Below are 17,110 nucleotides of genomic sequence, written 5' to 3'. Positions count from 1 at the left end.
ATGTAATTTTTGCCCGGGATTTCTCCTTGTGTCTCGTTCTGGATTTTATCTACCGGGAAGAGGAAAATTCTCCATCATTATTCCCCCTTGAGATACAACATGAACAAAATAAAGTTGGTTGTCTTAAGGCTGGTCATGTTGAATTCTCAGACTATTTAATCTTGGATTAGAAAACTTAGGCTGTCTTTGATTTAGTAGTACTGGAGGGCCAACATCAATCATTATATTCTCCTATGTGTGGGAGGGCTAACAAGAATTTGAATCAAATGGAAATTGATTGGATGGGATTTTGGTGTGCTGAGAAGTTGATGTATAAATGCATAGGAGGACTAGCTCCAACCTTCAAAATCACAATTGAAGAAATAATACCTATTGGGAGCAAATATCAATCATTTTATTCCTCCTTTGTGTCTGCTTAGCAAAATCATAGAAGAAATAATAATACATATTGGGAGTAACTAGAATGGAAATAACCCTCCTTGTATGACTTGACTGCTTAGCAAAATCATAGAAGAAAAAATACATATGAAAGCAAGTCAAATCCAAACAAAAGTATAAAGAAAAATTTTAGCCACAACATATCCAATTTTTTATAGGAAAATTTTGACTTGAAGGATAGCCAAGGGACAAGCTTGAAAGAAAAAATCTTCCATTGTATGAAAATTGTGAGTTTTCAATCAACTTTGTTTCCATCTATTAAAAAACTGAGATCTCAAGTGGAAGCAGACACCCAATCTATTAAAAAACTGAGATCTCAAGTGGAAGCAGACACCCAATCTCTAGGGATTTTCATGGCTCGAGCAGTGGCCAACGATTTTGCAAAGTCTAAGGTGGTTTTAACTTGGATTTTGGATGGGATTGGTCTTCAAGTCATCTCATTTATAAATACTCGTTCCATCCCCAACTGTTTGTCAATTTTCAGCATTCATGCCTTTTAGTAGGGTCAATAAATAATGTATTTTTTTCCCTACAAATTGAAAGAAAGAATAAATAAAAAAACATAGATGATTTTTTTGGGATGTTTGGAATAGTTAAAATGGACCAGCAATTTCGTATGGGAGGAGAATTAAACTAGTTGTAACCAAAATAAATTTGTCAAATAAGAGAAGCATCCATATTCGCTTGCACTATCAATAGATTAATATGCGTTTTACATCACTTTAATACATTTCAAGTTTGTTTTGGTGATTTCCTAGTCAATGGTGGATCGCGTTTAATTTGTGGTGAATTCACTGAGTATCATGGATGCTTGATACTCTACCAACCATTCAGGAACAAACATCACCGATTTCTAGTGGTATAAGAAACACGCTAACAAGTTTTAGGATTCAACACCTAAGGCATATGAACTGGGTTAGGGTTGGGTTGTTTCTTTTTTTTTTTTTCCCTTACTAATGGTGAATTGGTTGGCTACGGGGTCCCGTGGTTTTTGTCCATTTTGATTTTCGACAGGAAGAAGCAAAAAAGAAAAGAAAAAGGGAATCCTTTTGTGTCTAATTGATTATTATATTGATTGCAGAATTGATTGGCATAAAGCAAATTTGTACTGGTTTAATTGAATAAAATGAACAATTCATAATCTCTGTCATGTTATGTTATCAATCCTAAGCAAATTCTTTTCCATTTTGAGGGCTAAATCTCCTCCTAGACCTTATTCAAGTGCCAAACAACATTTTAAGTGTGAAGCATTAGCACTTTATCTGAATCACTAGATCTTTAGCATTGTCAAATTAATTTTTGATTTGAAATGTTACTGCAATAGTCGTTTGACCAAAAGATGAGAAATAAAACCCTGTTTATAGATGAGGGCTTATTAGGGTTATATTTTAAGCCTGGCTAAGAAAGATTTATACAAGTCAATTAAAATTTGGGATATACGTAGATCATGGGATATACGTAGATTTTGATCCCTAGGAATGGCACTGTATAGTTACCAAAAAGCATGACATTTTGCATTTCAACTGCAGGAAACTTTCACCAGAGTAAATGTTCCCATAGAGTGGCTGCGATGATTTTTTCCACGGCGAAGCGTGGCTGGTATTAAGGGCGATGCATGTTAGATTAGCACAATGTAAGAATGGAGTGTCCGTGTCGTGTCCGTGTCATGTCCCGTGTCCGTGCTACATTTTGCCTCTGTCAGATGGCGTGTTTTATGCCAAAGTTTGTGTTAAGAGTTGTTGGACTCCAGTTGCTGGTCTAGAGTGAGCAAGTGAGGATGTAGTTTAAGAAGTGTGTCCTTAATGCCTCTTTTGTTGTCTATGGAAGGAGAGGTATAGGACTTCATTTCAAGGAGTGAGGTGTTTGTGACCATGGAAGCATTTTTTTCCCTTCTTTTAAGCAGTTTATTTGTGTGGCCTATAGGGGTTTGCTGCGATCATTGGACTTTTTTGGTCAATTCTAAAGATATTTTTTGTGTGTCATTTTTGCTCCTCTGCATGTACTCCGGTTTGCACCCTGTTGAAGCTCTTTTGGATTTTTCTTATTTACAAAACTATGTATATTTTTTGTTGGCTCTTCATGAGACTCATTGCCTTTTACGATTTTCAATAAAAAATGATCTTCTTAAAGTTGTAGATTGCTGTTTATTCTTCCATCCTTGGTCCATGCAAGGTAATACGGGACATTGGGACGTATATCACCTAAGTATGCATCTCTAAAAGTTCCCAACATGGTTTATTCAACAGGGAATGATCTCACAAGGTTGGATCTTCCTGTTTAAATTAAACTACGTAAAAATGTTTTTACTTCTCTTGCCACCCTGTTCAAACTGCGTAAAAATGTTTTTACTACTCTTATCACTCCTTCCGTTTTTGAGAGACGCAACTAGTTGTTTTTTGAAAGTCAACATTGTAGATCCATTATAATTTGAATTGAGATTTTTTGGCATGGCAGTAAATGCAGTAGTTTTGACTATTAAGTTTCATACATTGTCAGTCTTGTACTCTTGTTATGTTCTTTCGAGGCTGGCTATTATTTGGGATCAATATTTATGCATCAAGTGGCATACCATGTCCATTGAAGGTATGCAAGGAACTAGTTATGTCCTAAGGCATAAACATTTTTTCATTAAAAGGAAGGCCATAAACATAAGATTAGTGCGAATGTTGCTGCTAACTATAACATGTGTTTTGATTCATTCCAATATAGGAAGTGAATGCTTGGTAATAATGTATAAACTTGTTTCTAAATGATAGAATTTCCTGATCATTATCTTTGTTAGTAATTGATGCATATCTACTTATTTTTCATTTTACGTTAGAATTGCAAGCTGGATTCATATGTTCGTTATTAATCTGTTACCCAATTATTTATTTTGCAGAAAGCAATCTGCAAGGACCCAACTGATTCAAAGGTTAGTATTGAACTACTCCTCTTCATGTATCATTCGTTAATGTGTTAATTTTTTTAGAACTTTTTTTTTTTGAGTCTATAATCTATATTTTCTTTCTGAAGGCACTAGGGGAAGAAAAGGAGATAAAATATTGAATTTTATTTAATATATATTTATTTATTTTCTAAAAAATGGAGAGTTGTTTCAACAATGACGTAATAGTCATATAAGCACTGTTGACTGGAAGTTGTTTTCTCAGCCGTCAATAATATGAATCTTATGATTCCAACGTTTATTGTAATCCTTTTCCTACATCCTATGTTTGAGTTGTTAGTTGGATGATATGTGGTTGTACTCATTAATTGGGAGGGTCATGTCCTGTTGGAGTTCATGCTGCTGTAGTTGTGCAGACTGAAAGGCTAGCATTGTGTTTCATTCTTCAGGGAAAACAAATTTTTTTGCAATATGGTGTTTGTATTGGACATGAATGCCATTTTTCTTCTTCGTCTTCTTCTTTTATCAAGGTGGTTGTGTTCAACACCATTTTGTAATGGATATTGACATGCCATTGTGTCCTTGATATGTGTTTCATGTTGCAATATTTATCACATTCTAACATCTCACGTACGTAGATGCCTAAACCTCAGGCCTAGGTTTAATTATAGACCAATAGGCATAGTCAAAATTTCATATGTGGTGGTGTAGTATGTTTGTTCCTTAGGATTGATTGACATTTGTCATAGATTGGATATATTGATGATTCTAGTTTCCTACAATCTATAATACACTATGCTGAATGTTTTCTTTTCTTCTGCTTTTCTTATATATCTGATGTAGGAAGTTCCACCGCTCGATGTACCAGAACTTTTGGCATATTTAGTTAGGCAATCTGGGCCATTCTTGGATCAAATTGGTGTTAGAAGAGGTAAGCAATTCTCTTGAGTTTTGATTTTGATCTTATAATGAAGTGATCAATAAAGGTATATATATATATTTATATATAGAAATACACATAGTTTAGTTCCTATTAATGGGGTTCTAGGTACAGAGCTGACCTTTAATCATTATGTACAAAGTTGCTGCCTTGTATTCACACTCACTACTTCAAGGTTATTAGGCCTGCATTTAAAACCACTAAACAAATTGTCCCCTTTAAAGTACACCCACTTCAGTCCCAATTAGTGGAATATGTATATATGTTTGTCACGATAATTTGTATTGAGGATGATTGATGTAGTTTCATATATGTCATGTGACAAAATCTTTGCTTCACAACTTTAGATGGTCCTTTAGATAAGCTTTACTGCACCAATTGAAACTAGTTTGGCAGAAGTAAAATTCAGGACTGCAGCCTTATGTAATACAGATGCCTTACAATTGAAGTTATCAGAAATGTGCTACAAATTTAAACACCAGAACTACTTTACAAAATGGTTTTTTTCTTTATCAATGTATGATTGTCTGCTTTTTGCTATATTCTAGAACTATCTGATGCTTTAAGAAAATTAACGATGTGGATTTGATATATAGAAAGATTCAGGGGAATAACTGACCTGTTGGTTCCCCTTATTTAGATGGTTGGGTTATGTGAGTTCACAGGTATTAGATAAGCAGGCAACAAGTATCAAAACTTGAATTTTTTTTATCTAGAACTGTCTTTGAGGGTCCGTTTGGGGTTGCTAGACCTATTTGAAGGTGCTTATTTAGGTACACTGACAAAATCAGCTGGGAATGTGTTAGGCAAAGGTTGTTTAAAAAGTGCTACAATTGGGTCACATATAGAATTATAACTTTTGCCAGGGGCCAAGTTTTAAAGTTAATATACTACAATGCAAGTATTTTTTTTAATTTTTTTTTGTTGATAAATTCTTTTTTTGTTGTTGATAAATTCAATGCAAGTACCAGTGGGCCCAAAACAACCAATAAGCTAAGAGGCATGATTGGATGTTTTTCTGAAAAAAGCTAACTTTTTGTTTAATTTGAAGTAGATCCACTTTAACCAAATGCCACAAATGGAGTTATCTTGGTTCTAGTGTGGTTTGACATGGAAAATTTTAAATTGTTCCAATTGACAATATGGAAGCAGCGTGTCATTTGGAGGTCTGAAGGGCTGTTCTTATATTAAGTATTCCACATGCTATTTGTAATATTTGGTTTATTTTCAAGGAATAGTTCCATGGTTTATAGCATATAATCTCTATCACTTAATTATTAACAAAAATGTTAGGACAACTAACAAGCGTACCAACTAGACAAAATATTTGGTGAATCCCATACCAAGTGGTGGGACCTATGTACAAGCGCTCTGTTGGTATTTTTTTTTTTTAAGTGTTTCTAGCATTTTGGTATTATTGATAGTTCAGATGTTTCTTATACTCCAATGTACTGAACTCAGACTAATCATGGTTACTTGGGTTGAGGTTGGCAACATGGTTCCTCTTGCGTATGGTTGTTCTTAGAGTACACACACACATATATATATATATGTATATATATATTTTTTTCAATGTTAGAATAACTATGTCCTTTCTCATGGTCTCAATTCTCATTTTTTTTTTTTTTTGGTGTGTTTTTCTTCTGTCTTTGAGGCACCTATAACATAGTTTCTGTTATTCCTTCTTGACAATATTTTCTGGCTTCGTTGCTACTCTTAAACCATCCTGTGCTCCTTCACCTCATATTGTCTATGCTTCATGCCTACTTGTAGCTCTAGAGAAATGTAGCACCTCATATTGTCTATGCTTCGTGCTACTTATAGCTTTAGAGAAATGTAGTCATTTCTTATTGTTGTGCCCCCCCCTGTCTGTGTCTGTGTCTATATCCTCATTTTTACATTTGCTTTTTATTGTCATCCAACATTTTGTACGGTATAGCATATGCCATGCAGCCGGCTTATGGAGATTTTCCAGGGAATACCTCAAACACCTTGCGAAGGACCAATAGAAGTTGTGGAAACTTACGGAACTAGCACGGGACTCCCGGTTTGAAAACTAAGACAAAAAAGACACCTTTTTCACACTTAAGCTTGAAAATAGTTCATTAGGGGCCAAAATCGTGTAACAGTCACGAGAAGGCCCACGGAATACCTCGAACACCTTGGGAAGGACCAATGTAAGTTGTGGAAACTTATGGAACTGGCAAGAGATTCCGGTTTGAAAACTAAGTCAAAAAATGTAATTTTTTCACACCTAAGGTTGAAAATAGGCCATCGGAGGCTAAAATTGTGTAACAGTCATGAGAAGGGCCGGGGAACACCTCAAAGGAACTAGCACGGGACTCCCGATTTGAAAAATAAGTCCAAAAAGGTAATTTTCTCAAACTTAATTGTGAAAATAGGCCATCGCGGGCCAAAATCGTGTAATAGTCACGAGAAGGCCCATGGAACACATCAAACAACTTGGAAGGGACCAATGTAAGTTGTGGAAACTTACGGAACTAGCACGGGACTTCCGGTTTGAAAACTAATTTGAAAAAGACATTTTTCTCGCACTTAAGCTACAAAATAGGCCATCGGGGACCAAAGTCGTGTAACAGTCACGAGTAGGCCCAATGAACGCCTTGAACACCTTGGGAGGGGACCGATGTAAGTTGTGAAAACTTACAGAACTAGCATGGGACTTCCGGTTTGAAAACAATGTAGCAATCACGAGAATGTCCGACGAATACCTCAAACACCTCAGGAGAGACCATTGCAAGTTGTGGAAACTTACGGAACTTCAACGGGACTCCCGACTTGAAAACGAAGCCAAAAAATGCACTTTTTTTCACACTTAATCCTGAAAATAGGCCATCGAGGGCCAAAATTGTGTAACAGTCACGAGAAGGCCCGGGGAACACCTCACACCTCGAGAGCGACCAATGTAAGTTGTGGGAACTCACCGAACTAGCACGGGGCTCCCGGTTTGAAAAGTATGTCGGAAAAGTCACTTTTTTCACACTTGAGCTGAAAAATAGGACATGGGGAGCCAAAACCGTGTAACAGTCATGGGAAGGCCCAGGAAACGCATCAAAACACCTCGGGAAGGACTAATAGAAGTTGTGGAAACTTACGGAACTAGCACGGGACTTCCGGTTTGAAATCTAAGTAAAAAAAAATGCATATTTTTTCACACTTAGGCTTGAAAATAGGCCATCAGCGGCCAAATTCGTGTAACAGTCACGAGAAGGCCCAAGCAACAGCTCAAACACCTCGGGGGGACCAATGCAGGTTGTGAAAATTTACGGAACTTGCGCGGGACTCCTCGTTTCAAAACTAAGTCAAAAATTGCACTTCTTTCACACTTAATCTTGAAAATAGGCCATCAGGGGGCCAAAATGGTGTAACAGTCACGAGAACCCTAGCGAAACCCCTCAAACACCTCTAGAGGGACGAATATAAGTGGTAGAAATTTACAGAACTAGCACGGGAGTCCCGGTTTGAAAACTAAGTGGAAAAAGACACTTTTTTCAAACTCAAGTTCGAAAATAGGCCATCAGGGGGCCAAAATCGCGTAACGGTCACGAGAAGGCGTGGGGAACACGCCAAACACCTCGGTAGGGACCAATGTAAGTTGTGCAAACTTACGGAACTGGCACAGGACTCCCGGCTTGAAAACTAAGTCAAAAAATGCATTTTTTTCACACTTAAGGTTAGAAATAAGCCATCGGGGGCCAAAATCTTGTAGCATTCAGTAGAACACCCGGGGAACACCTTGGGAGGGATCAATGTAGGTTATTGAAACTTACAGAACTAGCACGGGACTGCCGGTTTGAAAACTAAGCCGAAAAAGGCACGTTTCTCACACTTAAGCTTGAAAATTGGCCATCAGGGGGCCAAAATCGTGTAATAGTCACGAGAAGGCCCATGGAACACATCAAACAACTTGGGAGGGACCAATGTAAGTTGTGGAAACTTACGGAACTAGCACGGGACTTCCGGTTTGAAAACTAATTTGAAAAAGACATTTTTCTCGCACTTAAGCTACAAAATAGGCCATCGGGGACCAAAGTCGTGTAACAGTCACGAGTAGGCCCAATGAACGCCTTGAACACCTTGGGAGGGGACCGATGTAAGTTGTGAAAACTTACAGAACTAGCACGGGACTTCCGGTTTGAAAACAATGTAGCAATCACGAGAATGTCCGAGGAATACCTCAAACACCTCAGGAGAGACCATTGCAAGTTGTGGAAACTTACGGAACTTCAACGGGACTCCCGACTTGAAAACGAAGCCAAAAAATGCACTTTTTTTCACACATAATCCTGAAAATAGGCCATCGAGGGCCAAAATTGTGTAACAGTCACGAGAAGGCCCGGGGAACACCTCACACCTCGAGAGCGACCAATGTAAGTTGTGGGAACTCACCGAACTAGCACGGGGCTCCCGGTTTGAAAAGTATGTCGGAAAAGTCACTTTTTTCACACTTGAGCTGAAAAATAGGACATCGGGAGCCAAAACCGTGTAACAGTCACGGGAAGGCCCAGGAAACGCATCAAAACACCTCGGGAAGGACCAATAGAAGTTGTGGAAACTTACGGAACTAGCACGGGACTTCCGGTTTGAAATCTAAGTAAAAAAAAATGCACATTTTTTCACACTTAGGCTTGAAAATAGGCCATCAGCGGCCAAATTCGTGTAACAGTCACGAGAAGGACCAAGCAACAGCTCAAACACCTCGGGGGGACCAATGCAGGTTGTGAAAATTTACGGAACTTGCGCGGGACTCCTCGTTTCAAAACTAAGTCAAAAATTGCACTTCTTTCACACTTAATCTTGAAAATAGGCCATCAGGGGGCCAAAATGGTGTAACAGTCACGAGAACCCTAGCGAAACCCCTCAAACACCTCTAGAGGGACGAATATAAGTGGTAGAAATTTACAGAACTAGCACGGGAGTCCCGGTTTGAAAACTAAGTGGAAAAAGACACTTTTTTCAAACTCAAGTTCGAAAATAGGCCATCAGGGGGCCAAAATCGCGTAACGGTCACGAGAAGGCGTGGGGAACACGCCAAACACCTCGGTAGGGACCAATGTAAGTTGTGCAAACTTACGGAACTGGCACAGGACTCCCGGCTTGAAAACTAAGTCAAAAAATGCATTTTTTTCACACTTAAGGTTAGAAATAAGCCATCGGGGGCCAAAATCTTGTAGCATTCAGTAGAACACCCGGGGAACACCTTGGGAGGGATCAATGTAGGTTATTGAAACTTACAGAACTAGCACGGGACTGCCGGTTTGAAAACTAAGTCGAAAAAGGCACGTTTCTCACACTTAAGCTTGAAAATTGGCCATCAGGGGGCCAAAATCGTGTAATAGTCACGAGAAGGCCCATGGAACACATCAAACAACTTGGGAGGGACCAATGTAAGTTGTGGAAACTTACGGAACTAGCACGGGACTTCCGGTTTGAAAACTAATTTGAAAAAGACATTTTTCTCGCACTTAAGCTACAAAATAGGCCATCGGGGACCAAAGTCGTGTAACAGTCACGAGTAGGCCCAATGAACGCCTTGAACACCTTGGGAGGGGACCGATGTAAGTTGTGAAAACTTACAGAACTAGCACGGGACTTCCGGTTTGAAAACAATGTAGCAATCACGAGAATGTCCGAGGAATACCTCAAACACCTCAGGAGAGACCATTGCAAGTTGTGGAAACTTACGGAACTTCAACGGGACTCCCGACGTGAAAACGAAGCCAAAAAATGCACTTTTTTTCACACATAATCCTGAAAATAGGCCATCGAGGGCCAAAATTGTGTAACAGTCACGAGAAGGCCCGGGGAACACCTCACACCTCGAGAGCGACCAATGTAAGTTGTGGGAACTCACCGAACTTGCACGGGGCTCCCGGTTTGAAAAGTATGTCGGAAAAGTCACTTTTTTCACACTTGAGCTGAAAAATAGGACATCGGGAGCCAAAACCGTGTAACAGTCACGGGAAGGCCCAGGAAACGCATCAAAACACCTCGGGAAGGACCAATAGAAGTTGTGGAAACTTACGGAACTAGCACGGGACTTCCGGTTTGAAATCTAAGTAAAAAAAAATGCACATTTTTTCACACTTAGGCTTGAAAATAGGCCATCAGCGGCCAAATTCGTGTAACAGTCACGAGAAGGACCAAGCAACAGCTCAAACACCTCGGGGGGACCAATGCAGGTTGTGAAAATTTACGGAACTTGCGCGGGACTCCTCGTTTCAAAACTAAGTCAAAAATTGCACTTCTTTCACACTTAATCTTGAAAATAGGCCATCAGGGGGCCAAAATGGTGTAACAGTCACGAGAACCCTAGCGAAACCCCTCAAACACCTCTAGAGGGACGAATATAAGTGGTAGAAATTTACAGAACTAGCACGGGAGTCCCGGTTTGAAAACTAAGTGGAAAAAGACACTTTTTTCAAACTTAAGTTCGAAAATAGGCCATCAGGGGGCCAAAATCGCGTAACGGTCACGAGAAGGCGTGGGGAACACGCCAAACACCTCGGTAGGGACCAATGTAAGTTGTGCAAACTTACGGAACTGGCACAGGACTCCCGGCTTGAAAACTAAGTCAAAAAATGCATTTTTTTCACACTTAAGGTTAGAAATAAGCCATCGGGGGCCAAAATCTTGTAGCATTCAGTAGAACACCCGGGGAACACCTTGGGAGGGATCAATGTAGGTTATTGAAACTTACAGAACTAGCACGGGACTGCCGGTTTGAAAACTAAGCCGAAAAAGGCACGTTTCTCACACTTAAGCTTGAAAATTGGCCATCAGGGGGCCAAAATCGTGTAATAGTCACGAGAAGGCCCATGGAACACATCAAACAACTTGGGAGGGACCAATGTAAGTTGTGGAAACTTACGGAACTAGCACGGGACTTCCGGTTTGAAAACTAATTTGAAAAAGACATTTTTCTCGCACTTAAGCTACAAAATAGGCCATCGGGGACCAAAGTCGTGTAACAGTCACGAGTAGGCCCAATGAACGCCTTGAACACCTTGGGAGGGGACCGATGTAAGTTGTGAAAACTTACAGAACTAGCACGGGACTTCCGGTTTGAAAACAATGTAGCAATCACGAGAATGTCCGAGGAATACCTCAAACACCTCAGGAGAGACCATTGCAAGTTGTGGAAACTTACGGAACTTCAACGGGACTCCCGACGTGAAAACGAAGCCAAAAAATGCACTTTTTTTCACACATAATCCTGAAAATAGGCCATCGAGGGCCAAAATTGTGTAACAGTCACGAGAAGGCCCGGGGAACACCTCACACCTCGAGAGCGACCAATGTAAGTTGTGGGAACTCACCGAACTAGCACGGGGCTCCCGGTTTGAAAAGTATGTCGGAAAAGTCACTTTTTTCACACTTGAGCTGAAAAATAGGACATGGGGAGCCAAAACCGTGTAACAGTCACGGGAAGACCCAGGAAACGCATCAAAACACCTCGGGAAGGACCAATAGAAGTTGTGGAAACTTACGGAACTAGCACGGGACTTCCGGTTTGAAATCTAAGTAAAAAAAAATGCACATTTTTTCACACTTAGGTTTGAAAATAGGCCATCAGCGGCCAAATTCGTGTAACAGTCACGAGAAGGCCCAAGCAACAGCTCAAACACCTCGGGGGGACCAATGCTGGTTGTGAAAATTTACGGAACTTGCGCGGGACTCCTCGTTTCAAAACTAAGTCAAAAATTGCACTTCTTTCACACTTAATCTTTAAAATAGGCCATCAGGGGGCCAAAATGGTGTAACAGTCACGAGAACCCTAGCGAAACCCCTCAAACACCTCTAGAGGGACGAATATAAGTGGTAGAAATTTACAGAACTAGCACGGGAGTCCCGGTTTGAAAACTAAGTGGAAAAAGACACTTTTTTCAAACTCAAGTTCGAAAATAGGCCATCAGGGGGCCAAAATCGCGTAACGGTCACGAGAAGGCGTGGGGAACACGCCAAACACCTCGGTAGGGACCAATGTAAGTTGTGCAAACTTACGGAACTGGCACAGGACTCCCGGCTTGAAAACTAAGTCAAAAAATGCATTTTTTTCACACTTAAGGTTAGAAATAAGCCATCGGGGGCCAAAATCTTGTAGCATTCAGTAGAACACCCGGGGAACACCTTGGGAGGGATCAATGTAGGTTATTGAAACTTACAGAACTAGCACGGGACTGCCGGTTTGAAAACTAAGCCGAAAAAGGCACGTTTCTCACACTTAAGCTTGAAAATTGGCCATCAGGGGGCCAAAATCGTGTAATAGTCACGAGAAGGCCCATGGAACACATCAAACAACTTGGGAGGGACCAATGTAAGTTGTGGAAACTTACGGAACTAGCACGGGACTTCCGGTTTGAAAACTAATTTGAAAAAGACATTTTTCTCGCACTTAAGCTACAAAATAGGCCATCGGGGACCAAAGTCGTGTAACAGTCACGAGTAGGCCCAATGAACGCCTTGAACACCTTGGGAGGGGACCGATGTAAGTTGTGAAAACTTACAGAACTAGCACGGGACTTCCGGTTTGAAAACAATGTAGCAATCACGAGAATGTCCGAGGAATACCTCAAACACCTCAGGAGAGACCATTGCAAGTTGTGGAAACTTACGGAACTTCAACGAGACTCCCGACTTGAAAACGAAGCCAAAAAATGCACTTTTTTTCACACATAATCCTGAAAATAGGCCATCGAGGGCCAAAATTGTGTAACCGTCACGAGAAGGCCCGGGGAACACCTCACACCTCGAGAGCGACCAATGTAAGTTGTGGGAACTCACCGAACTAGCACGGGGCTCCCGGTTTGAAAAGTATGTCGGAAAAGTCACTTTTTTCACACTTGAGCTAAAAAATAGGACATCGGGAGCCAAAACCGTGTAACAGTCACGGGAAGGCCCAGGAAACGCATCAAAACACCTCGGGAAGGACCAATAGAAGTTGTGGAAACTTACGGAACTAGCACGGGACTTCCGGTTTGAAATCTAAGTAAAAAAAAATGCACATTTTTTCACACTTAGGCTTGAAAATAGGCCATCAGCGGCCAAATTCGTGTAACAGTCACGAGAAGGCCCAAGCAACAGCTCAAACACCTCGGGGGGACCAATGCAGGTTGTGAAAATTTACGGAACTTGCGCGGGACTCCTCGTTTCAAAACTAAGTCAAAAATTGCACTTCTTTCACACTTAATCTTGAAAATAGGCCATCAGGGGGCCAAAATGGTGTAACAGTCACGAGAACCCTAGCGAAACCCCTCAAACACCTCTAGAGGGACGAATATAAGTGGTAGAAATTTACAGAACTAGCACGGGAGTCCCGGTTTGAAAACTAAGTGGAAAAAGACACTTTTTTCAAACTCAAGTTCGAAAATAGGCCATCAGGGGGCCAAAATCGCGTAACGGTCACGAGAAGGCGTGGGGAACACGCCAAACACCTCGGTAGGGACCAATGTAAGTTGTGCAAACTTACGGAACTGGCACAGGACTCCCGGCTTGAAAACTAAGTCAAAAAATGCATTTTTTTCACACTTAAGGTTAGAAATAAGCCATCGGGGGCCAAAATCTTGTAGCATTCAGTAGAACACCCGGGGAACACCTTGGGAGGGATCAATGTAGGTTATTGAAACTTACAGAACTAGCACGGGACTGCCGGTTTGAAAACTAAGCCGAAAAAGGCACGTTTCTCACACTTAAGCTTGAAAATTGGCCATCAGGGGGCCAAAATCGTGTAATAGTCACGAGAAGGCCCATGGAACACATCAAACAACTTGGGAGGGACCAATGTAAGTTGTGGAAACTTACGGAACTAGCACGGGACTTCCGGTTTGAAAACTAATTTGAAAAAGACATTTTTCTCGCACTTAAGCTACAAAATAGGCCATCGGGGACCAAAGTCGTGTAACAGTCACGAGTAGGCCCAATGAACGCCTTGAACACCTTGGGAGGGGACCGATGTAAGTTGTGAAAACTTACAGAACTTGCACGGGACTTCCGGTTTGAAAACAATGTAGCAATCACGAGAATGTCCGAGGAATACCTCAAACACCTCAGGAGAGACCATTGCAAGTTGTGGAAACTTACGGAACTTCAACGGGACTCCCGACTTGAAAACGAAGCCAAAAAATGCACTTTTTTTCACACATAATCCTGAAAATAGGCCATCGAGGGCCAAAATTGTGTAACAGTCACGAGAAGGCCCGGGGAACACCTCACACCTCGAGAGCGACCAATGTAAGTTGTGGGAACTCACCGAACTAGCACGGGGCTCCCGGTTTGAAAAGTATGTCGGAAAAGTCACTTTTTTCACACTTGAGCTGAAAAATAGGACATGGGGAGCCAAAACCGTGTAACAGTCACGGGAAGGCCCAGGAAACGCATCAAAACACCTCGGGAAGGACCAATAGAAGTTGTGGAAACTTACGGAACTAGCACGGGGCTTCCGGTTTGAAATCTAAGTAAAAAAAAATGCACATTTTTTCACACTTAGGCTTGAAAATAGGCCATCAGCGGCCAAATTCGTGTAACAGTCACGAGAAGGCCCAAGCAACAGCTCAAACACCTCGGGGGGACCAATGCAGGTTGTGAAAATTTACGGAACTTGCGCGGGACTCCTCGTTTCAAAACTAAGTCAAAAATTGCACTTCTTTCACACTTAATCTTGAAAATAGGCCATCAGGGGGCCAAAATGGTGTAACAGTCACGAGAACCCTAGCGAAACCCCTCAAACACCTCTAGAGGGACGAATATAAGTGGTAGAAATTTACAGAACTAGCACGGGAGTCCCGGTTTGAAAACTAAGTGGAAAAAGACACTTTTTTCAAACTCAAGTTCGAAAATAGGCCATCAGGGGGCCAAAATCGCGTAACGGTCACGAGAAGGCGTGGGGAACACGCCAAACACCTCGGTAGGGACCAATGTAAGTTGTGCAAACTTACGGAACTGGCACAGGACTCCCGGCTTGAAAACTAAGTCAAAAAATGCATTTTTTTCACACTTAAGGTTAGAAATAAGCCATCGGGGGCCAAAATCTTGTAGCATTCAGTAGAACACCCGGGGAACACCTTGGGAGGGATCAATGTAGGTTATTGAAACTTACAGAACTAGCACGGGACTGCCGGTTTGAAAACTAAGCCGAAAAAGGCACGTTTCTCACACTTAAGCTTGAAAATTGGCCATCAGGGGGCCAAAATCGTGTAATAGTCACGAGAAGGCCCATGGAACACATCAAACAACTTGGGAGGGACCAATGTAAGTTGTGGAAACTTACGGAACTAGCACGGGACTTCCGGTTTGAAAACTAATTTGAAAAAGACATTTTTCTCGCACTTAAGCTACAAAATAGGTCATCGGGGACCAAAGTCGTGTAACAGTCACGAGTAGGCCCAATGAACGCCTTGAACACCTTGGGAGGGGACCGATGTAAGTTGTGAAAACTTACAGAACTTGCACGGGACTTCCGGTTTGAAAACAATGTAGCAATCACGAGAATGTCCGAGGAATACCTCAAACACCTCAGGAGAGACCATTGCAAGTTGTGGAAACTTACGGAACTTCAACGGGACTCCCGACTTGAAAACGAAGCCAAAAAATGCACTTTTTTTCACACATAATCCTGAAAATAGGCCATCGAGGGCCAAAATTGTGTAACAGTCACGAGAAGGCCCGGGGAACACCTCACACCTCGAGAGCGACCAATGTAAGTTGTGGGAACTCACCGAACTAGCACGGGGCTCCCGGTTTGAAAAGTATGTCGGAAAAGTCACTTTTTTCACACTTGAGCTGAAAAATAGGACATGGGGAGCCAAAACCGTGTAACAGTCACGGGAAGGCCCAGGAAACGCATCAAAACACCTCGGGAAGGACCAATAGAAGTTGTGGAAACTTACGGAACTAGCACGGGGCTTCCGGTTTGAAATCTAAGTAAAAAAAAATGCACATTTTTTCACACTTAGGCTTGAAAATAGGCCATCAGCGGCCAAATTCGTGTAACAGTCACGAGAAGGCCCAAGCAACAGCTCAAACACCTCGGGGGGACCAATGCAGGTTGTGAAAATTTACGGAACTTGCGCGGGACTCCTCGTTTCAAAACTAAGTCAAAAATTGCACTTCTTTCACACTTAATCTTGAAAATAGGCCATCAGGGGGCCAAAATGGTGTAACAGTCACGAGAACCCTAGCGAAACCCCTCAAACACCTCTAGAGGGACGAATATAAGTGGTAGAAATTTACAGAACTAGCACGGGAGTCCCGGTTTGAAAACTAAGTGGAAAAAGACACTTTTTTCAAACTCAAGTTCGAAAATAGGCCATCAGGGGGCCAAAATCGCGTAACGGTCACGAGAAGGCGTGGGGAACACGCCAAACACCTCGGTAGGGACCAATGTAAGTTGTGCAAACTTACGGAACTGGCACAGGACTCCCGGCTTGAAAACTAAGTCAAAAAATGCATTTTTTTCACACTTAAGGTTAGAAATAAGCCATCGGGGGCCAAAATCTTGTAGCATTCAGTAGAACACCCGGGGAACACCTTGGGAGGGATCAATGTAGGTTATTGAAACTTACAGAACTAGCACGGGACTGCCGGTTTGAAAACTAAGCCGAAAAAGGCACGTTTCTCACACTTAAGCTTGAAAATTGGCCATCAGGGGGCCAAAATCGTGTAATAGTCACGAGAAGGCCCATGGAACACATCAAACAACTTGGGAGGGACCAATGTAAGTTGTGGAAACTTACGGAACTAGCACGGGACTTCCGGTTTGAAAACTAATTTGAAAAAGACATTTTTCTCGCACTTAAGCTACAAAATAGGCCATCGGGGACCAAAGT

General features: G+C 41.5%; 1 protein-coding gene across 2 annotated transcripts in view; it reads left to right on the top strand.

Annotated features, from left to right (window-relative positions):
• Positions 1-17,110, top strand: part of LOC114272758 (putative protein phosphatase 2C 47) — a 60,603-nt gene that overhangs the window by 8,558 nt on the left and 34,935 nt on the right. For both annotated transcript variants that reach the window (XM_082912477.1, XM_082912476.1), the window contains exons 2-3: positions 3,320-3,352; positions 4,169-4,256. In XM_082912477.1, coding sequence (XP_082768603.1) covers positions 3,320-3,352; positions 4,169-4,256 — 121 coding nt within the window. The remainder of the gene's footprint in view (positions 1-3,319; positions 3,353-4,168; positions 4,257-17,110) is intronic.

Source organism: Camellia sinensis, unplaced genomic scaffold (assembly GCF_055761805.1).
Source record: "Camellia sinensis isolate YWXY unplaced genomic scaffold, ASM5576180v1 Unanchor3, whole genome shotgun sequence".
In the NCBI taxonomy this organism is placed as follows: Eukaryota; Viridiplantae; Streptophyta; class Magnoliopsida; order Ericales; family Theaceae; genus Camellia; species Camellia sinensis.
Note: the sequence above shows the minus strand (reverse complement) of the source record. Positions and strands in the feature narration are given on the sequence as shown.